This window comes from Sminthopsis crassicaudata, chromosome 1 (assembly GCF_048593235.1).
Source record: "Sminthopsis crassicaudata isolate SCR6 chromosome 1, ASM4859323v1, whole genome shotgun sequence".
Classification (NCBI taxonomy): Eukaryota; Metazoa; Chordata; class Mammalia; order Dasyuromorphia; family Dasyuridae; genus Sminthopsis; species Sminthopsis crassicaudata.
The window spans coordinates 75387336-75409251 of record NC_133617.1 but is presented as its reverse complement, the minus strand read 5'-3'; the positions used below and the strand labels follow the sequence as shown (position 1 = coordinate 75409251).

Sequence of the window (21916 nt, the reverse complement as noted above, 5' to 3'; positions counted from 1 at the left end):
ATCAGAGGGCTGCCAGAAGGAAGACTATGTGCTGTGGTTTTCCTGTCCCAATCCCCGAGCCTTGGCTGCCCCAGGCCTGTCTCGCAGGTCTCAGAGGCCCCCTGGCCCCTGGACGCGGAGGGCTAGGTTTCGGACAGGAAATGGTTAATGCTGGCCACCTCTGCCCGCTGTCCTCCCGTGCAGTGGCTTGGCTTGCCTTGCCCAGGCTGTGGTAGTGGTTAGGAAACTATACGCGGTTTCCTGTTTCTGGCCCAGGAGGGTGCCCTGCAGTGTGCAGGCCCGAGAGAAGTTCCCGCCTCCCGGGGCCTGCCCCGCCCAGGCCCGCCCAGCCCGGCCTGGGGCACACCTAGTCCTGGGAGCAGCCCGGTACCTCTGGGTGGGAGGGAGTAGGGGCCGGGCCAGGCTAGGCAGAAAGAGGAGGAGGAGCAGCCGGGCCAGCAGTCCTCCGGGGCAGCAGCAGCAGCAGCCACAGCTCTGAGCGCAGCCTGGGAGTGGCCCACAGCTCGGTGTCGGGCAGGCAGAGGAAGTGCCTGCTGCTGCTTTGTAGCCCAGCCCAGTGCCCGGCGGTCTCCCTCCGGCAGTGGGATTCTGTGGGTTAGTTGGGTGGGAGCCTCACAGGCCAGGCCAGGAGCCCCAGCTAGAGCCTGCCTCCCCCTGCTCCCCCGGGCGAGGGGACCATGTCGCGGCAGAGACTGAAGAGCCAGGAGTCCCAGAACTCTGTACAGAAGAGAACCAATTCTGAGGACAATCTCTACCTGGCTGTCCTGAGGGCCTCAGAGGGCAAGAAAGGTAGGGAGACTGGCTCTCCCTCCTGGGGGATGACTTTTGTCTTAGCTGGCTGCAGGGAGAGGAGGGAGGGAGGGAGGGAGGTAAAGGGAGCCGAGCTTGGGCTGCCCAGGTGAGACCTATTTCCAGGGGATCACTCAGCTTTGGGGAACTGTCTGGGAGGTCAGAATGCTTGTGCAGCCTGGGGGTGAACTTCAGAAACTATCTGGGGGCTCTGAAACTAAGGGGACTTGAGGTGTCTGGAGAGCAGGGCCACTGAGTTGGGTGTGCCTGGTCAGTGGAGGGATGGGAGTCCTGTGGATTCTGTGGAGTTGGGGCCTGCTGAGACTGAGCAGGCGAGGGGCTGAAGCTGCTGAGTTGTGGCCGGTGGCTGGCTGAAGGCCCTGGGGCGCCCATTAGGAATGGACTCTGGGGAAGAATGGGGCAGTGCCATCAGAGAAGTGGTAGTGGCTTGCTACCTAGACTAGGGGTGTGTGTGTGTGTGTGTGTGTGTGTGTGTGTGTGTGTGTGTGTGTGTGTACACACACTGGGAGAGGGGGTGCTAAGAGCCTGCCCTCCCGGAGGCTTGCACCTCCTAACTGGGCAGGTGGCCCGCCATTATCGCTGGTCTAGGGGCATGGGGCCCTAGGGGCTGGGGGCTGGCTGCAGGGCTGGGTGACAAGCAGCTGAAGGTGGACACTAGTTTCCCTAGGGAACAGCACTAGGCCTTCCTTCCTGAGCCGCTGGCCCCTCTCACACCCCTCCCAGGAGGGGCCAAGCTTTGGGGCCTGGCTCTGCCCTCCTCACTAAGCGGATTTGGGGCTCTTTGGAGCCTTTCCTCACTGACCCCTGCTATTACCCTAAGCAGGGGTGTTTGCCCGTGGTGGGAATAGGATAGGAGAAGGGAGAAGGAATAAAAGCTTATGGGTGGGTTCTCGCTGGGGAATGTGGGTGGGGAAAAGGGGAGGTCCTCACTCTGGAATAGGGCTCCTCCCCCCTGCACTGCTGCAGGCCTGGCTTAGCCCCTGTCTGCAGGAACCTGGACCTTCAGGTCCTGCCCCTTTGTCTGGCGCGCGGTGTCTGTCCTGCCTCAGATGTGGGGAAACAGCGATTCCCTTTGCTGTGGTCAGCCAGCCTGGGTGCTCCAGCCTGAGAGCAAGGCTCCTAACAGGGCCCAGGCCATACTCAGAGCAGGGAAGGGCCCCAGGCTGGGCACCGGGCATGGCACCAAGGGGAAGCCTAGCTGGGAGGGGCCATCCTAAGCCTGGCTTGCTGTGGGGGTGGGGGACGGGCCAGGACATGCTCCGTGGGCTCTGGGGTGCGGCTGCCAGCCCAGGGCTGGACGGGTGGGAGCCTTCCCATCATGGGGAGGAAAGACAATGGGGAATTGAGCAGGAGGCTCCTGCTTCTCCTTGGCTCTCCTGGTTCCGGTTCCTGGGAGATCACCTGCCTGACCTGCCTGGGTTTGGGAAGCTTGGGAGAGTTCGACAATGTGATCATCGTTCCTCTCTTCCCTCCCCCACCCGCTCCATCCCTAGCCCACTTAGAGCTGGCCCCAAGCTTCCCCCCTTCCTGAGCCACTGGGTCTGGCCCTTTAGAGGGGAGGGGCTGCTACCCGACTCTAAGAGACGAGGGACTGGGGGTCCTTCACAAGGAGGCGTCCCTGGGAATTCTGCTGTCATGGCTGGGATCGGGGCCTGTGGGTAAATCTTTAGCGGCTGGAGTACCGCTTCCTTGTCGAGGCACTGCCACGGGCTCCCGTCCCCACAGACGGCTCCGCCACTATCGAATAACTGTCCGACTTTGGCCTTTTTGAGTTTGCCCTGTTGAATTTCAGTTTCCTTATCTGTAAAATGGGAGGTGATGCTCTGGGGCTGCTGTAAGGATCAAACGCATATGCGGGTGTCTTTTAGCCCTAAGAGTGAGGAAAATGTCCGTTTTTATTCTGGGCCCCGGTAGAGGATGGAATGGAAGGGATATTCCCTGTGCTCGGAGGGCCCGCCGGGGTTTCCCTCACATCCCTTCCCCGAACTACCCACTTCCTGTGCTTCCCTCCGCCGGGGTGAGTGACTCATGTTGTCTCAAGGCTGATTTCTGCTTACACTGGTCCCCAATTCTGCTCCCCCCCAGCCTCAGTCTGACCTTGAGCTTTCTTTTTGACCAGATGAGCGGGACCGGGTGCAGAAGAAAACATTCACCAAGTGGGTCAACAAGCACCTCATCAAGGTATGGGGGGAGGGGAGAGGCCGGATTCTGGTGGTTCCTTGGCTGAGAGGGGAGGAAGAGGGGGAGGGGAAGCCCCAGGAGCCAGCAGGGGATGGGGAGAAGGGCAGAGGAACCTGTGGCCCCAAGCTGGCTCGGTCCTGAGCCTGGCGTCTCCCAGAGCTCTGTGGCCATTCCCCACACCTGCAAGTGTGTCCATTTTCCTTCATCTCTCTGAAATATGACTCTCTTCTCTGTCTTCCTTCCTCTGTTGTTCCTCCTCCTTCCCTTTCTTTCTCTCCGTTCCCCTCCACTGTCTGTCCACTGTCTTCCTCCTCCCTCCCTCCTTCCTGGCTGGCTCCTTGTAGCACTGGAGAGCAGAGGTAGGTAGCTGACTTGCTGTCTTGGGGGTGGGGGATGGGGCACCCCCTTGGACTTTCCTTCTCTTCCCCCATTGGGAGGACCGCTGGTCCTGGCCGACCCCCCCACTCTGCACAGCCCAGTCTGCTCCGGCCCGATGGCCTCGAACCTCAGGCCCCCTTTCTGTCCTGCCTGAGAACTTGCTGCCTTGGGCTTTAGCCCCCACGGGCCTCTGCTGCCACTCGCTCGCAGCCCCCAGGCCGACTCCTGGCTCTCTCCCTAGGCGCAGCGACACATCAGCGACCTGTACGAAGACCTCCGGGATGGCCACAACCTCATCTCCCTCCTGGAGGTGCTCTCGGGGGATAGCCTGGTAGGTGACCTCCGGGCCCTGGGGGTCTGCCGGCTTCGCTCGCTCGCTTCTCTCGGGGACTGCTTCTCCTTCTGGGACCTTCCCCCAGCCCAGCTCATCCTCCCGGCCAGCTTCCCCTTGTCCCCTCGTGCTTTCTTTCCCTGGGCCAGGAGCATGTTTCTCCTCCTTTAGTAGCCGGCAGCCAGGGCTGTCCTGGAAAGGTTTGGGGACTTGCTTCCTTCCCACCTACCAGGGGTGGCCCCAGCCGGGTGTCCCTGCCCTGCGTGCCTTCAGGACTGAGGCCCAGGGCTCTCCCGCCATCTGTCCTGCCCTGCCAGGACTCCTGTCCAACAACCTTGGACCAGGCCCCTTGACATGTTTTGGACCCCCGCAGCCCTCCCTTGACCGTGAGTTGTTCTCGTAGGTCCTTTAAGTTACTTGCCTGCTCTTCTTTCCCCTCCCCTCCCCTTCCCTTTAGGGCTGGGAAGCCTGGCCCTGCCGCCTGGGCTCACCTAGCCAGGCCCTAACATATTAACCTCACTGTACACTCTGCTTTGACTTCTCTGCGGCTTTGGACTCTGACCCCTGACCTCTGCCCTTTACCCTTTGCCTACTGCCCGCCCTGCTTCGGCCCGGGCAGCCGAGGGAACGTGACGTAATCAGGAACTTGCGCCTGGTGAGTGATTCTGTCCTGTTTGCCCTCGGCGGGGTGGCCCACGTGTGACATGTCCCAGGACATGTGGCTCTGCCATTGGCTGCTGCGGCCATGATGTCAGCTCCGACCCCCCGGGGGATGGATGCGGAACCTTTGCTGAAGAAGATAGTCTGTAAATGACATCATGCCCCAGGCAGCCAATCATAGCTTTGCTACTACTGCTAACTAACAGCGGGATGTGTGGCCATGGGGGATGTGTGTGCATGCCGCTGGATGACGTGTGTGCTGGGGGACCGCTACAGGACTCAGCCCAGCGGTGCTCCTTGGATGGGGTCTCCTCCTCCACTTGCCTTCCGGGGCACAGACGCCAGCTTCACTTAATAGTTATTAGTTGTCAGAAGTGCAGTGTTCCCTTCGGGACAGTGAGCTGCCCTCCGCCTGTGGTCTTCAAGCAAAGATTGCTTGTCAAGGAGGCGGTAAAGGGGATTCTTGCTAAGCAGAGGCAAGAATGTCTTCTGAATGTCTAGGATTCCGGGACTGGTGCGTTAGGCGGGGGACGGGGTTGAGAGGAAGGGGGAGGCTCCTAGAACCCTTCAGGCCGTTCGGTGTCCTTACTGAGTACTCGCACTGCTCTGTCCCCGTTCCCCTGGAAAAGGGAGATTGAAGAAGGGAGAGAGGGGGTTGAAAGGCCCACTCCTCGGGAAGTTCCCATCTAGTCTCCCGAAGGAAAGTGGACCGGACTCCCATCAGAGCTCCTGGCCTCCTGCCTCTCCCGGCCTTACGGGTACACACGGCCCAGGCCGGCAGCCAGGCTTCTGCCCCACGGGGCTACAGGGTCACCCTCCGGACCAGGCTGATGGAGGCTGAACTCCGTTGGGGGTACTTGTAACTGTCGGGGCCCACGGTGGGAGAGAAGGACCCTGGGAACTGGCTCACGGGCCTTGTGCTCCGGAGGAAGCCGAGTCTGGCTGTTGTCGGGGAATTGGAGGAGGGGCTATTCAGTCAGACTGGGTTTCCTTGCTATTGTTTCCTTACAAATCCCTTCCTTCCCTCAGCCTAAGACCAACACAAGCAGCAGGATTTCCCGGGGAAACTCTGTGCTTTTCCTTTGAGGAGAAAGCCTGGACTCCTGTTCTCTAATGATAGTGGGGTCCTTCTCATTTCCCCATCCGGTAGTATGAGGTGGTTCCTTCTGGGCTCCTTGTCCTTCCCTCTTCCCTCTCTCCTCTCCCTCCCTTCCTTATCTCATTAACTGAAGAATGGAAGGAGGGCAAGGTTGTTGCTGCAGAGAACTCAGGGCCTAGGTGGCGCGTCCTAAGTTACCTGCCTTGGTTCTGTGGGCAGTGGGCACCCTGTGGCAGCTGAATTCGGCCGGCTGCATTTGAGTCTAACCAGCTCTTGGCTTTAGCCCCGGGATTCTCGAGTCTTGCTCAGAGCCGGGCAGCATCTGTGAAGAGTGTCTAGTGGGCACGGCCCACTCTAGTTCGGAGGAGCTGGGCTCCTCGCCAGAACAGGCTGCATGTAGAGGTTAAGAGATTGGTGGGGAGGGGGTCCGTGCGGGAGCTTCCCTGTTCTGGGCATCCCCAAGTGGAGGAGCCTGTAGAAATGTGTGTCTATGTGGGCGGGAAAAAAGGAAAAGAAACAAAGAAATCTTAGGATCAAAGCGGTCCTGGTTCCTTCCTACCCACAAGAGAAACTGTGATCTAGTTTGCTTTTCCTCTTTCCTCTGCCTTAGCCACGTGAGAAGGGGAGAATGCGCTTCCATAAGCTGCAGAATGTCCAAATTGCCCTGGACTACCTCAAACATCGACAGGTGAGACATACAATCTGCCCTGAGTATTTTGGGGGCTGAATCCAGAACTCCTCTGCTGTGAACATCGCCAGGGCCTCGCCTCCTCTTAATGCCTGATCTTGCTCAAATGTGTGCTGGAGCCTCATGCCGTCCTGAGATTCCAGAACTCCTGAGGCTGTCGTATTTGGAAATGTTATTGTAGATGAACCCACAGTTTGCAGTCTGATCCTGATCCATCCTTGGGGGTTAACTTTGACCAAAAGACCTTTCCTGTCTAAGGAATCCAACTCCTAGCATCTATTCCTTGAACATTCGGGGACTGACCCTGACCACCGGGGCTTTCTGTCCTGAGAATGCACAAAGCCTCTCTGAGTCCTTGGCTTGGTCAGGGTCCAGAGCTGCGTCTGGGGTTGTAGGTAACACATTTGTAAATGTGGTTGCAGGTGAAACTGGTGAACATCAGGAATGATGATATTGCTGATGGCAACCCGAAACTCACCCTGGGTTTGATATGGACCATCATCTTGCACTTCCAGGTCAGGAGACTGCCTTCTCTGAAGCACGCTTCTAGACTCTCCAGGGTGAAGCTGCCCAAGCAGCTGAGGAAGCAAGAGGCTGTGGGGTCAGGGGAATGGGGAAGACCTTGGACCACAGTCATATTCAGGGGAGCTGGAAAACCTCATGGTGTAGCTAGTCTCAAAAACCTGCCTTGGGGAGCAAGCAGTGTGATGTCGTGGAAAAGAACCCAAACTTTGGAGTCATATGTGAATTCAGATCCCATCTCTAGCTGATGAGTCATGAGCATCAACTTCATTTTCCCCATCTGAGAAATAAGGAGATTGAAGTAGATGCATGGCCTCTGAGATCCCTTTCAGCTCTAGGGTTCTGCTCTGTGAAAGAAGGCTCTTTTGGTATCGAAGGCAGTAGGGGCACTGGCAACTAGATGTAGAAGATCTAGAGGATTATAAGAAAGTGAAAAGTCGTATCAGATGATGTCTAGAAGTTTATACAGCCTTAGGGGGCTCTCTGATGTAGGGGATATACTGCAGGGTGTGATAGCTCTGAGGGAATGAAAGAGGTTTCCTGTTAAGCAATTCAAGAATCAGTAAATCGTACATGAGCATGGACTACGGGCTTTGTGCCGTGGTGGAGAGAGAAGAATCACATTGCTCTTGCTCTCAAGGGGCTTATGTTCTAGTTGGAGAGGTAGTATACTCCCATTGAACAACTGGGAGATGCTAACGTCTGTAAGACTTAAGAACTAAGAAGGAGGTGCTCTTTTTTCTGGGGTGGCGGCAACAAATATTGGTCAAGCTCCTGTCTTATGCCAGGCACTGAACTAAGATTCTGGGGAGTATTGAGATAGAAGTACAATGGTCCTTACTTTCAAGCCTTCCATCTCGCTAGCATGGAGTTGACTGGACTGTAGGGAATGGGAACAACACATGGTTCTGCGCCGGAATTTGGAGACTAGCCCTTCCCAGTGGGGAGTGGAGCCAGGAAGACCTACGTACTGTAGAGCTCTCTCTGCCTTAAGTGTGACTCTGTTTTCATGCTATTCAGAGTACCTTGTGTCTTTGTGCTCCAAGGGCTGGGGTGGGAGCCTTCCTCCCTCAACATCCATGTTCTTGGGCAGTACCCTTTGGCCTTTCCTATGAATGGCAGTGCCTATCCATCCAGGAATGTGCTCAGAGAGGGAAAACAGCTGCCACCCCCGGAGGGGAAATGCTTTGGAGAAGTGAAGGCTCAGAGGTTGGGCTGACTCATTGCTATCCGGTGCCAACCACTGCCAAAAGCACAGGAAACACATCTGATTCCTGTACGGGGTGGAGTCTGGTTGGCACCGTGGCCTGAGTCAATGAGAGACAGACAGACAGGCTGTGGAAGGATGGCGCCTCTGGGCACCCAGAAAGAGTAGCTAGACTATTGTGGCTCTTCTGAAATATTCACGAGAGATGGGTTCCCACACATGTATGTGCACACATGTATAGAAAGGTATTCCGAAAAGGAGGTCACTAGCCAGATGGAGAGACAGCAGGCAGACTTTAGAGTAGGAGACAGATTCAGATAGAGAGAGCTACCTGGACAGGGGTCAGCGAGAGAGGGAAGCTCTTAGAGTGCTCTCAGCATCCAGCTTTGGAGAAATCTGCATCCTCTAAAGGAATTGCCCTTTCCTGGCTCTGTCCTCTGCCTCAGGCAGCTTAGAAGAGCCATCTGACCTTAAAATGATGCATTTTGACAACTCTCTACTTGCGGGTTTAGGGTCACTCATGAATAGGCAGTGCCAGCCTAGCTTTCTGATCTAGTGCCCAGCCCACTTGTCTTTTCATGGCCATTTTGGGAAGGAGAAGAGGGTGCCCTCTGGCCTATGAGGTCCTGCATAGGGTGTGGTTGTGCTGATTCACTTTTAAGACTTAACCCTATGGGAGATTAAGGCAGAGGTAGACAGGTGACCAGGGCTGCTAAAGTTTGTGCAGAGAAAAAGTGCTCAGTCGAACATGAGGACCTTGGGTCTGGTTACTTCTTGTTCCTGAGCCCTAAGTGGGCCTGGGTTAGGGAAAGATCTGCTTTCTAATTTCTTTGGGCGCCTGAGGTATGCTCACTTCTCCTTTGTTTTCTCCTGGAGACACCCATCGGCTTCTTCCTGGGCCTCGTGACTTCTTCACACTTCCTCCTTTCAGATCTCGGACATCCAGGTGAGTGGCCAGTCCGAGGATATGACTGCCAAGGAGAAGTTGCTGTTGTGGTCTCAGCGGATGGTGGAAGGCTACCAGAACCTGCGTTGTGACAACTTTACTGCTAGCTGGCGGGATGGGCGCCTCTTCAATGCCATCATTCACCGGCACAAGTAAGGGCAGAGCAGACCCTGAGCAGTCTCACTCCCCTGTTGAGTCCTCCTAGGTTCCCCAGAAGGGGAGAACATGCATGGAAAACTGCACGGAGGTGTAAGACTCAGATCTTGGTTCTGAATGACTTACATTTTGAGGGACACACAAGACACATTCCTGCAGAAAATTAAATGGTACCTAGATGATGGACACTAAGGGGTCATGGGATGAGTTTGGGAGAGGGTGAATTACTCAGCATGACTGGAGCAGAAAACAAACAGGATATTGGAAAGATAGATTGGGGCTGGAATTCAGAAGGCCTTGAATGCTAGGTTAAGGGCATGGGAGCAAGTTAGAGAAGTAGTAATAGCTAATATTACGACCTCATTTGACCCTCACAACAACCCTGGGAGGTAAGTGTGATTAAGATCCCCATTGGACATAGGAGGAAAATGATGCAAACGGGTTAAGTGACTTACCAGTCACAGAGGTTATAAATGTCCAAGGCCGTATCAGAACTCAGGTCTTCCTTGTGCTCGAAGAATCCAGAAGATCTGGATTTGATTGTGCTTCCGATATTTCCAAGCTGTGTGACTCTGAGCAAGTTACTTAATCCCTTTGAACCTCTGATTCCTCGTTTGTAACATTAGGGAATGACCTCGAAGGCCCCTTCTACTCTAAAGCCTGTTTTTATGCTTTTATGTTGAGCCTGCAAGCAGTGGGGCAGCTTTTCTAGGATTTGAGGAGGTAGGAGAGAAGAGTCAGGTTTTTTCCAGGCTTTTAATTAATAATCAATTGATTTCATTTATTAAGCACTTACTATGTGCCAAGCACTGTACTTAGTGCCTGCCATGGGCGTTACTCTTATCTTTGTACTATTACCCTTAAGGGCACAGGTTTTGTCCTGGAGGTGGCAGCTGGTCAAACCGTAGGTAGGCCCTGCCCCTGGGAGGACCTGTGTCCTCTGGGAGGACACTGGGAGGTCCAGTGCTTGAGCCTCACATTTCCTTAGGATCATGGAGTTAGAGTTTGGACCATAAAGTTCCTTTCTTCCAACTCTTCCCCAGGGTCACCTTCTGAACATAGATTTCTTGCTTCTGAAGCTAGGGCTCTTTATTGTACTTCATTATTCCTCCATTCCCGTGGGTCCCTCCTTCCCCTTTCTCCCTTCCACTGTGTCATATATGTTGGCTTCTGGCCTCAGCCCCAGCCCCAGGCTCTGCATTCCCTTTGGAGTGAGCGTGTTGGAACTCCTAGCTGTTTCTGCTGCTGAGGGTAGTTCTTTAAATGGCTACTTGGCCCACCCTGCTAATTGCCCCTTTCCTAGGGAGTCCCAGCCCACGTCCCCTGCTTTGGGGAGCTCTGGATTTTCAGGACCTCAGGCAGGACAGGCGGCCCCCTTCATTTCCTGTTGAGAGCTGTCCTCCAGCCTTGGCTCTGCCCCATAAATAAAATTTTGACTTGACAAGGCCCTCCCAGGTACCCCTAGGGTTGGTTTTTCTCTTAAAACCTGACCAGGAGAAGCGTCAGGGGAATGGCTGACCCCATGTCTTGTACCCCAACCCATATACACTTCTTACGGTCTACCTATTGTCTCTCTAAGCCGAGGATTGAGTGTTGGACCTTGGAATCAGTGAGACGAGTTCAAATTCTGCCTGAGACACTTAATAGTTGTGTGACTGGACAAGTCAGCCCTTTTGGGCCCTGATTCCGCTTCTGTAAAATGAGAGTAATAATAGTCCTTGCCTTCTAGGCTGTGTGAGGATTAAGGGAGGTGACATGTGAGGTTCTTTAGGAACCTCAAGGTGCTAAATAAATGTCGGCCATTATTAAGAACCTGAGTAAGGCGGGGGGCCATCGCCTGGCCCCCCCAGTTTTTCTGCTCAGGCTCCTAGCTGGACAGGCCCACTCCCCTGCTAGGACAGACACTAGAGAGGGCTCTGACACACGTGACGGCTGCTCTTCTTGCTTCCCACGTGGGGCACGTGACTGGGTGGGCTACCTGAGACTCGTTTATTGCAAAGTTGACAAAATTGTAGACAAGTTGTGGCGCCTTGTGCTGCCTGTCCCTGGCTGGGCAGGCCAGGCCAGGCCCGGCCCTGCAGTGCGGGAGCCCCTGCGGGGAGGGACAGATCCTGCCTGCTGCCAGGCTGGTGGTGGGATGGGTGGGGTGGGGTGGGAGCAGGCTGCTCCGGGCTACGACTGCCGTACGGCTTCTCCCGCTTGGGAGGGAGGGAGCGAGTCGGGGCAGGGTTTGGGCAGGCTTCTCTCTGCCTCCTCCCAGCCCCTGCCTTAAACTTGAGCAGAGCAGGAGGAGCTCACCAGCTTCCCTGCTCCCTGTGCCCAGAGCGGAGCGAATGGACTAGTCCATTGGACTGATCGGGCACTGGGGCCAGAGCTGCCGTCCCGGGAGGCAGCTGTCGTCAGAGAGGGGACATGAGTGCCCTCACCAAGGGGAAGCAGAAGAAGGGGCCCTGGAGGAAGGGGCCCCGGGCTGCTGGGGGCAGGGAAGAACGGGTGCTGATGCTGTGTGAAGATGGGCTCCCATCTGGAGTCCAGGACCCGCCGCTCAATGGCCTCCAAGATAGGGGAGAAAGTTACCTGAGCGGTGAAATCTATTCCGTCCACTCTACTCTGCGCTGCCGAGAGCTGTAGGCACCCTGATTCCGCTCCCCTTCCTTGGGCCCCTTCTTCTAAGCTCCTTTTCTTCTCCGTATCCCTCCCTTTTCAGTGATCCTTCTCCCCCGCCTCCCTTTTCCATGATTTCCTTCCCTTCTTTTTGTCTCTGTGCCTCTCCTCTCTCATTTCCTCCCTTTCTCCCACTCCTTCTATTCCTCCTCCCCCACCCCCTCTCCTCTCTCCCTCATTTACTCCAGTGGGGGGTGGGGTGCAGGCAGTCTTACAGTGAGGAGTCCCAGGTCACCTAACCCCAGTGAGGCGACTGAGGCTCCCCGTGGGTTGTGTCCCTCTTTCTTCCTACAGGCCCATGCTCATTGACATGAACAAAGTCTACCAGCAGAGCAATCTGGAGAATCTGGACCAGGCCTTCAATGTGGCTGAGCGAGAGCTGGGGGTCACCCGGCTGCTGGACCCCGAGGGTACGTGGTCCCTTTGAGGCGGGCTGGCCAGTGCTACCTGTTCCCCCTCTCCCCTGTGGGGGACCTGCCCGCTCACATTCTCAAACCTCCCCTCCTCTCTTCCCCGGCAGATGTGGACGTCCCCCAGCCAGATGAAAAGTCCATCATCACCTATGTGTCATCCCTGTATGACGCCATGCCCCGAGTGCCTGACGTGCAGGATGGGGTGAAGGCCAATGTAAGTGAGGAGGATGGGGAGGGAGCCGTCCCTCGGGGGGGGGGTTCTGGGCTGGATATTGGGGCCAGGCCTTTCTAACTAAGACCTGCCTTCTGGCCCAGGAGCTGCAGCTTCGCTGGCAAGAGTACCGGGAGCTGGTCATGTTGCTGCTGCAGTGGATCCGCCAGCACATCATCGCCTTCGAGGAGCGCAAGTTCGCCACGAGCTATGAGGAGACAGAGGTGGGCAGCCTCCCCTCGGAGCTCTCTCTGGCAAGCCTAGGCCTGCCGCTGCTTCTGCTGTTTTTCTAAGCCAGGCTGCCCTGAGGTAGCACAGAAACCAAGAAAACGTTGAAATGGGGGAAAAACCCAGGTACATGAAGGAAGTATAGGGTCTAGGAAGCAGAAGGAAGAGCTTTTACAAGCTAGAGAAGGCTTAATTTTTGGACCGAGGTGCTACCCTATTATCGGCCTCTACCCTGGCTTGTCTGGCCCCATCCACAGTGGACGGGCCTCTGGGCCTGGAGTCAGGAAGACCCCGATTCAAATCTGCACTCAGACACTTGGTGAAGGCTGAGCTGTTGCTACTGCTACTGTAAGACCCCACCTCCCCACCTTCCGCAGATGGGAAGTGGGACCAGGCCTGTCCATCCCTGGCCTCCCAGTTCCTCTCCCTGATCTCCCGGGACTATTCAGGCTCCGTAACTTCCCTCAAGGTTCCCACACTGGGCTCTGGTGTTTGGGTTTCTGTTGAGTATCTGACCCCTCAAGTCCAGTGGACAAACACTTAAAACCACTCTTAGCTCCTCCTCCTTCCCTGCCTGGCAACAGGATGGTGAAGGGCCCTGAGATCATGCTGCGCACAGATTATTTGGAGGAAGTTTGAGCTGGAGAAGAGGAGACTTAGAGATCTCCAAGGGTTTGAAGGGCTGTCACGCGGAAGAGAGATTAGACTTGCTTGACATGACTCCAGAAGGCAGATTTGAGAGCAGTCGATGAAAGGGTTAGAAAGACAGAATTAGTTTTCGTGTAAGGAAGAAATTCCTAATAGTGAGAGCTATCGCAAGTGGGAAGTGGGGCGATATCCTCCCTGAGAGGGGTCTGGATCCGCTGGTCCCTGTGAAGCTGTGCTCCCAGCAGCACCATAAACCTGGGTGTTCTTCCAAGACCCTGCCCTGGGGCCCAGACTCTGGTGACGGCATATAGGCCCTCCCTGTTGGCAGGGCTCCGAGTGTCAGCTTAATTGGCTGCAGGATCACAGGCTCAGAGCTGGGAACGAACTTTACAGATCCATTAGGGCAGCCCCTTGTAGAGTGAAAGGCTAGCCCTGCTTGGAGACTTAACAGGCCTTTTCTCAGGGGGCTGGACCCCGGGAACCCCTTCATGTCAGTATCTCTTCACAGATCCTCTGGTGTCAGTTCCTCAAATTTAAGGAGACCGAACTTCCCGCCAAGGAAGCCGACAAGAACCGATCCAAGAACATTTACCAGTCACTGGAGGTGAGAGGCTGCCTCTCCTCAGAGGGGCCCAAGAAACCCAGGGCCTCCTCTGCTTGCTGAGCCCTGCATCCCTCCCCCCTCCAATTTTCAGTCTCCTTTTCCTTCTCTGTTGACTAGCCTGACTTCTTTAGTTTCATCTTTCACCACCATCTTCCTTTTTTTTTTTTCTTTTTTAAATAGTATTTTATTTTTCCAAATACACGCAAAGATAGTTTTCAACATTCACCTTTGCAAAATCTTGTGTTTCATATTTTTCTTTGTCTTTCCGTCCCTCTCCCAGGCTCACCTTCTCTCTCCCCTCCTCAACACAGCAAGAAATCTGATATAAGTTAATCACATGCAATTCTTCTAAACATATCACTGCCATCTTCCAAAGGAAGAGTGAGACAGTGCCCAGTGCCATGCACATTCTGGGCTGCCTCATGACCGCCCCGGGGAACCAGTGTTTGGGGGTAGGCCCCATGTACCCTACATCAGTGCTGATATCTGTAGACCCCCTGACGCGGAAGTTATCAGCTCTGAATTTGGTGGGAGGCGGAGTTGTTCAAAGCTCTGTGGAGTCAGTGAAGGGAACTCCTAGGGGTGGGAACTCCTTCTGCCTATGACTTACTAATTCCTGGGGAATTCTAGTGATGAGTCTGATTTCAGGGAAAAGCACTTTATAAATATGAGCTAATAACAGAAAGCAATGAAGTAACTTTGGGGTTCCTGCGGAGAAATTGCTGTGTCTCCCGGCCTATATACCCAGGCTGATGCATCATGTCTTTTGAGTCAGAGGACACAGTATTGGAGGAGTGGAAACTGCAGACAAGCTGCAGGCACCCATAGTCAATGTATTTTCCTGAACTCTTCCATATCCCTAATATAAAAATAAACTGACCTGAGAGGCGGCTTGATACAGTGGGAATATTTCTAATCAGGAAGATGTAAGTTCAAACCCCATCTCGAATGTTCACTAGTTTGACTCTTAGTTTTCTCATCTGTAAAATAGGGATAATAGCACCCCCCCAGTTATTGTGAAGATTAAATGAGATAAATAAAGCACTTTGCAAATCTTATAGTGCTACCCATCTCTTCGAGATAGTGTCAAGAATCACACATCTAATGTGTCGGAGATGGGATTTGAACTGTTCTCTCTCTAGTCTTCAGACTTGGTTCTGTCCCCACTTAGGCTACCTCTCAAATGGGGACAATATTTAGCACTCTCTTCCAGGATTGTTGAGGAGAACGCTTGAGGCACAATTTAAGGCTCTGTCGTTTTCATGGTTAAACACAATTCAACAGGCCTTTACTAAACATCTACCATTAAGCTATGGGAATTAAATATAAAGAAAAGGAGCTTACATTCTCCTAAGGGAGGGATACATAAGCACCTATAGGAAAAATGAGATAATTTAGCTCACTGATGCAAATTGCAAGCCCTTTGTTACTTCAAAAATATTCTTTGAGTTGCTATGGCTCCTAGGTTCATTGGTTTACAGCCCACCCAGTAATGAATCTTGAATTTGAAGGAAAAGTATTCTATAAACTTTTAAGCACACTGTGGGTGTGACCTGGAACTTTTTTGTTATTTTAAATAGAGGAAGATACAAGGCAATGTTGGGACCAAAGAAGGATTTAATATTAACTGTCCCTGGTGTGTGATCACTCTTTAATTACCTTTATAACCTTTACAACCCACGTGTATCTAGTGTTTGGTGGGATCCCAGTACTTTTCATATATTATCTCCCTGGACGGGAGTTTGCGCCATGGGCCTAGAGGAAGGCAAGCCTCAGACTAGCTGGAATGAGCCAAGGAGAAGGAGCCCCAGCCCATCCTCTTCTGTTTGCCCATGGGTAGCTCAGACCCTGTGGCCCTTCTGGCCCCACCTGCCTGCCACCTTCCTCAAACACACCCTGTGGGGCCCCACCTTGCTGGACAGGTAGCGAGTGCTGGGGCCTCCCGGACCATTCCCTCTTCCCTGTGCCCATGCAGGGGGCTGTGCAGGCGGGGCAGCTGAAGGTCCCCCCAGGCTTTCACCCTCTGGACGTGGAGAAGGAATGGGGGAAGCTGCACGTGGCCATCCTGGAGCGAGAGAAGCAGCTGAGAACTGAGTTTGAGAGGTGGGTGGGGACGGCAGGGCGGAAGGGAGATCTGACTCCACATAGTTTCCATGGGGTAGGAGGAGGGGGTCCCCAGGAAGGCCAAGGAGGTGGGGAGCAGGAGCAGGCTGGAGGGTGTGCCCGCGGTAGGGCTAATAGGAACCACACGCCGGTGACTCATCGCCCCAGAGAGGAAACGGCTTGCCACTGAAAATCTTGTGCTCTGCTCAGAGTTTGGGCAGTGGAGGCTCGAAAGGAGGCTTAAACTGGTCCAGGGAAGGCCAGAGAGACCCTCTTGTGTTTTCGGCTAGCTGGGTTGGGAATGGACCGGAAGAGCCTGCTCTCCCCGGCCTCCCAAGTCAAGCCTTCTGGTCTGGGGTGGGTGTGTCCTGCAGGCAGGAGTGTCTCCAGAGAATTGTGAGCAAGCTCCAGATGGAATCTGGCCTGTGCGAGGAGCAGCTGAATCAGGCCGATGCCCTGCTGCAATTGGTGAGCCCCAGGGCAGAAGGGTGGGGCAGCAGGCATGGGCAGGGCCAGCCTGATGAAGGGCAGGGCCAGCCTGGCAGAGGGCAGGGCCAGCCTGATGAAGGGCAGGGCCAGCCTGGCAGAGGGCAGGGCCAGCCTGGTGAGGGAGGCGCCTGGGAGTGTGGGGCTGGGCCAGGGATCTCATTTCTCCTCCAAGCCCCAGGCTGCTTTGGCTTGTGGGTGGATCCTGCGGGGCTGAAGCCAGAGCCTCCAGAAGTGTGCACTGACTTAGGACAGAACATCCTGGGCTGGGGAAGATGCAGTGACTATTAAGACCTGCTTCAGGGCCTTACATAACCAACTAGTGTACTGTGTTTCGGGGAGCCTTGGGGCCTCCCTGGGGAGCAGCAGATCTCCCTGCACATTCTTAGGGTCCATCCTGCCCTCCCATTGCAGGACATCCGGCTGCTGACCTCCGGCAAAGCCCCTCAGCACGCCGGAGAAGTGGAAAGGGATCTGGACAAGGCTGATGGCATGATCCGGCTGCTTTTCAACGACGTGCAGACCCTCAAAGACGGGCGGCACCCCCAGGGCGAGCAGATGTATCGAAGGTAACAGGCCTGGAGCAGGCATCCGGGCCCACCTCCACCAGGCAGGGCTGGCTGAACAGCAGGAGGCCGGTCTATAGTGACCGGCTCTGCCATTTTCCTGACTCTGTAACACATAAACGGCCTGGGCTCCCACGTAGGCCACCCTCAGCCAAGAGCTGCAGTGCCAGGTACAAAGGGCTATTGAGAGAGGCCCAAATTCTGGGCCTGGGTCTGTCTCATTCATTAGACAAACATTTTTGAAGCACCCACTGTGCACTGAGCAGTCTTAATCATGAATGTGAAGCTGGAAGAGATTCAGAGACCTTCTGGATGAGGAAACTGAGGCCCATAGAAGGAAAGGATCATGGAATCACAGAGTTAGACCTGGAGAGGACCCCGGAGGCCACTTAGCTACAGCCGAGGATGCTGCGGTTAACTGAGATTGCCCAGTCATATAAGTAGTTGCTAGAGGAGAACTTAAGCTCGGGCCCTCTTGGGTACCGTTCTGGGGGAGACAGGGACTTTAGATAAGACAGGGCCCCCCGCGCCTGAAGGACTTGCTGAGTTCCCATCTGTGCAGGGGCCACTTCTTGCTCATTTTCCTGCCTGTCAGGGCTGCTTGGAGGAGCAGCTGCCTCTGTAGCAGATGAAAGCGTGTCTTGGTGGAGTGCCAGGAACAGTTACAGGCAGCTCCGCTACCTCGGCTGGATCACGTTCCTTCTGCCTCCCCAGTCCAACCAGGGATCCTGCTGCTTTCTGCTATTCCTTGTGACTGGATTCAGGAAGCCCCTCCCTCTGTTTACTCTGCCAGGGGCCCTCATGCCAAACCCCTCACACCAGCTGCCTTACCCTTTCTTTGGGATAAAACACCAGCCGTGTGCTGGGCACTATGCTGAGTGCTTTGTAGATGATCTCATTTTACTCTTACAGCCACCTTGGGAAACAGGTGCTTTTATGAGTCCTGTTTTGTGGGTAAGGGGACTGGGTCAGGCAGAGGGACTTGAACAGGGTCACACAGGGCTTGCTGACTCCAGGGCCAGGTTCTACCCATTGTACCCTCTGACTCCTCCGGCTCGGGGCCCAAACATGTCTCTGTGGGACCAGCCAGGGCTAGGTCAGGGTGAAGAAACTGGGAGGCCTTTCCTTCCTCCTCCCAAGGATGCGTCCCATAGACGAATTTGTGTCCAAGCATAATTTCATTAGGGCCGATAAACATTTCTAAAGTACCTCCTCTGTGTCTTCCCGTAAGGAGCTCCCCTTCTACCAGATGCACAGCTAGGGCCAGTGGCCACATAAAAGAAGCACCTTTTCCTCTTGCCTCCTCCCTTTCCCCGACTTCCTCCGGGGTGCCGCCCTTGCACTTTTCCCTCTGTCCCGGGGCCAAAGCTGATGGCCCCCGTGTCTCTCCCAGGGTGTACCGTTTGCATGAGCGGCTTGTGGCCATCCGCACCGAGTACAACCTGCGGCTCAAGGCCGGCGTGCCCGTGACTCAGGTGAGCCCGGTGGGCTCCCAGAGGCGGCCTGAACTGGAGGATGTCACTCTGCGCTACTTGCAAGACCTGCTGGCCTGGGTGGAGGAGAACCAGCGGCGACTGGATGGGGCCGAGTGGGGCGTGGACCTCCCCAGTGTGGAGTCGCAGCTGGGCAGCCACCGGGGCCTGCACCAGTCCATCGAGGAATTCCGGGCCAAGATCGAGCGAGCCCGGGCCGATGAGGTGAGCTGATGCTGAGCGTGCGCTCCGGACTACTCGTGCTCCCCCCCTTAGTCCCGGCTTCTGGGCCATCGGGGGCAGAGAAAGCTTCATTCTCTCTTCCCTCCCCCAGAGCCAGCTCTCTCCGGCCACCAGAGGGGCCTACAGGGACTGCCTGGGCAAGTTGGACCTGCAGTACGCCAAACTGCTGGTGAGGAAAGTGGGGCCGCGGTGGGGTCGGCGGGTGGGCTGTGAGGGACGCCCCCTCTGACCTTTCCTGCGTGGGTCTGCAGAACACCTCTAAGGCCCGGCTTCGGGGCCTGGAAAACCTGCATGGCTTTGTGGCAGCAGCCACCAAGGAGCTGATGTGGCTGAACGAGAAGGAAGAGGAGGAAGTCAACTATGACTGGAGCGAGCGTAACAGTAACATGGCGGCCAAGAAAGACAGTTATTCGGTAAGTGTGGGCCCGACGCTCTTGTCTGCCTCTGCCCCGGGCATTGCCGGCCAGCGGGGAAGGGGTGAGGGGGGGAGTGCCCCACCGGAGCCCCTGTCCGAAGCCATCTGCTCCCACCCTCCAGGCCCTGATGCGGGAGCTGGAGCAGAAGGAGAAGAAAGTCAAGGAAATTCAGAACACGGCCGAGCGCCTCCTTCGGGAAGATCACCCTGGGAAGTCCACTGTGGAGGTAGGGAGGACGGCCGGCCCCCTGGCTCGGGCAGGGTGGGCTGCAGGGGGATACTTCGTTCTCACGCCTGTCGCTGGTCTCCAAGCATTTATCAAGCGTCCGCCTGACACCGGGCCAGGCCCTGAGGATGCAGGGGCAAAAATGAAATGGGGAGGGGGAGGGGAGGCAGACCACGTGCTCCCCTGCCTCAACTCGCCCCCCCCCCCAAGCTGGACCAGGTAGGGGGAGGCTCCCTGAGCGCTGGGTGACCTTGGGCCACCATTGCAGGCATTCCAGGCCGCCCTGCAGACCCAGTGGAGCTGGATGCTACAATTGTGCTGCTGCCTTGAGGCGCATCTGAAGGAGAACACCGCTTATTTCCAGGTACCTCTCGGCTGTCCTGCCCCAATCCAGGCTCCAGTTGTCCCTCTGAGGGCAGGGCTACTCCCTGCGACTGGGAGAGCTCAGAGAGCCCTCCTTTAGGCTACAGTGTGGCTTAGAACTAAGAGATGCCTCAGGAGTCTCTAGTCCAGCCTTCTTCTACAGATGAGGAAGCTGAGGCTCACTTTGCTGGGGACTGGAATCCCAGTTTCCCTGACTTCTGACTTGACTACATTTTCATTCCTTGTCCTGAAGGGCTGTGGCTACAGAAGTAGCTCAAGGCAGGCTGGGCCTGTGATGGCTCATGGTGACTCTAATTTAGGGTTGAATGAGAGTTTAGTGATCATTTCTTCCATTTTACAGAAGAAACTTGAGTCCAGAGTCACACAGGTAGACTTTGAGAGCCACAGATTTGAGTCAAGATTTAAACCCAGCTTCTCTCGACTCCAAATCCAACGTTCTTTCCCCGGCCCAGATGGTTCTTGGGCAGCTTTCTGTGCTAGGACAGCACTGTCCTGGGTGCAAGGAATGGAAAGATCAGGAAAAAATGGGGAGACATTGATTGTTTGAGCAAGGGTCTCCTGGAGTTGAGACATCTCCTTTTGGCTCTAGTTTTTCTCTGACGTGAGAGAAGCCGAAGAGCAGCTGCAGAAACTTCAGGAGATGATGCAAAGGAAGTATACTTGTGACCGTTCCATCACCGTCACTCGCCTAGAGGACCTGCTGCAAGATGCCCAGGTGAGCCTGTTTTCTGGGAGCGGCCCTTCTCCATCCCCTAGGGGAGGGTGGTCTTGACCTTTCCTGAGAGGCCAGTAAAACCCCTTTTACCTCAAATAGGACTCTAGCACTCTCTCATCATAGCCTACAACTGAATCAGCATTGCTGGCTGCCTTATCAACGCTGGATGCTGATTGAGCTCATAGTACATTGAAATCCCTAATTTTCTCCTCTTATACTTGTGATTTTTTTTTTTTTTTGGAATCAAAGTATAAATCTTTCACAAATTCATTCCTCAGTTTTTCTTAGTAGTCACCAGTGTTCTTGCCTATTGGGTACTTTACAATCCTCACCTCCTCCTTAAGTATGTCAGTCATCCCCGCCAGTCTGGTTGTATCTATGCATTTGTTGATTGTGTTATCTATTTTTTATGCAAGAATTTTATACAGTTGTTAAAGAGTAAAAGGATAAAACAGAAATTTCTGAGATCCTTTACTGGAGACCTTCTTCTAAGTGAAATGTACTGGCTCTCCATGCATGCCTCTGACCATTTGATCAGTTATTATCCACCTAACTATATTGTCATGAAGTCCATGTTGGGAACTCTATTTTCCATAAGAGGAACTGGAGAGACCTTATCAAATGATTTGCTAAAACTCAGGCAAATGTTTACTGTATTTAGCTAATCAACCAGTCTAGTAACACTTATAAGGAAAGGAAATGAGGTTGGTCTGGCAGGACCTGCTTTTATTTTAAATAAAGATCATTATCATTTTTTGTTTTTATGTCATATTTTATTATAGAAAGAGCTCCCCTTCTATCTCTCTCCACTTTGAGCCTCTGTTTGGAACAACAACAACAAAAAAAACACGATTCAGCAAAGATGTCCAGGGCAGTGACCATATCTGACACCATGTAAAACATCCTGCATTAGTAGTAAAATGAACTAACCTATTGGCAACAATCTGCAAACTCTAAAACCCAGATAAATGGTATAATTTGTAGTCTTCTTCCCAGCCCCAGGCCTCTGCAAAGAGGAGAGTGGGAGATATTATCAATTCTCTGAAACCATTATTCCTTTATCAGTTGCTCAGAGTTTAGCCTCCTCTCCTTTCCTCTCCATCTCTTCTGCCATCTCTCTCTCTCTCTCTCTCTCTCTCTCTCTCTCTCTCTCTCTCTCTCTCTCTCTCTCTCTCTCTCTCTCTGCGTCTGTCTTTTTTTTCCCCCTCTTCCTCTCCCTCTCTCCCTTTTCTCTCCTTCCCTCCCTCTTTCCCTCTCTCACTCTCTCCCTCTGTCCTTCCTCCCCTTCCCTCTTTTCCCCCCTCCTCTCTCTCTTTCCCTTTCTCTCCTTGTCTGTATCTCCCCATCCTTTTCCTCCCTCTCTCTTCTGATGTGAGTTCTGGACTTACACTCAGGAAGCCTTTAGCTCAAATCCTACCTCAGATATCTGCTTAACTGTATGACCCTGGTCAAGTCATTTACTCTTTTTTAGCCTAAGTTTTCTCATCTACAAAAATGCAGATAATAATAGCACTGATCTCATAAAGTTGTTGTAAGAATAAAATGAGATATTTTTAAATG

General features: G+C 54.2%; 1 protein-coding gene across 8 annotated transcripts in view; it reads left to right on the top strand.

Annotated features, from left to right (window-relative positions):
• PLEC (plectin) overlaps positions 1-21916 on the top strand; it is a 108598-nt gene that overhangs the window by 60528 nt on the left and 26154 nt on the right. For 7 of the 8 annotated variants that reach the window (XM_074262372.1, XM_074262422.1, XM_074262405.1 and 4 more), the window contains 18 exons: positions 2930-2991; positions 3611-3700; positions 6070-6147; positions 6570-6662; positions 8808-8974; positions 11937-12052; positions 12163-12269; positions 12371-12490; positions 13651-13746; positions 15722-15849; positions 16224-16317; positions 16750-16904; positions 18295-18598; positions 18708-18785; positions 18868-19029; positions 19154-19258; positions 19526-19621; positions 20231-20356. In XM_074262372.1, the coding sequence (XP_074118473.1) occupies positions 2930-2991; positions 3611-3700; positions 6070-6147; positions 6570-6662; positions 8808-8974; positions 11937-12052; positions 12163-12269; positions 12371-12490; positions 13651-13746; positions 15722-15849; positions 16224-16317; positions 16750-16904; positions 18295-18598; positions 18708-18785; positions 18868-19029; positions 19154-19258; positions 19526-19621; positions 20231-20356 (2177 nt within the window). Of the gene's footprint in view, positions 1-424; positions 790-2929; positions 2992-3610; positions 3701-6069; positions 6148-6569; positions 6663-8807; positions 8975-11936; positions 12053-12162; positions 12270-12370; positions 12491-13650; positions 13747-15721; positions 15850-16223; positions 16318-16749; positions 16905-18294; positions 18599-18707; positions 18786-18867; positions 19030-19153; positions 19259-19525; positions 19622-20230; positions 20357-21916 lie in introns of those variants that run through there. The other variant, XM_074262387.1, reaches the window with a different exon arrangement.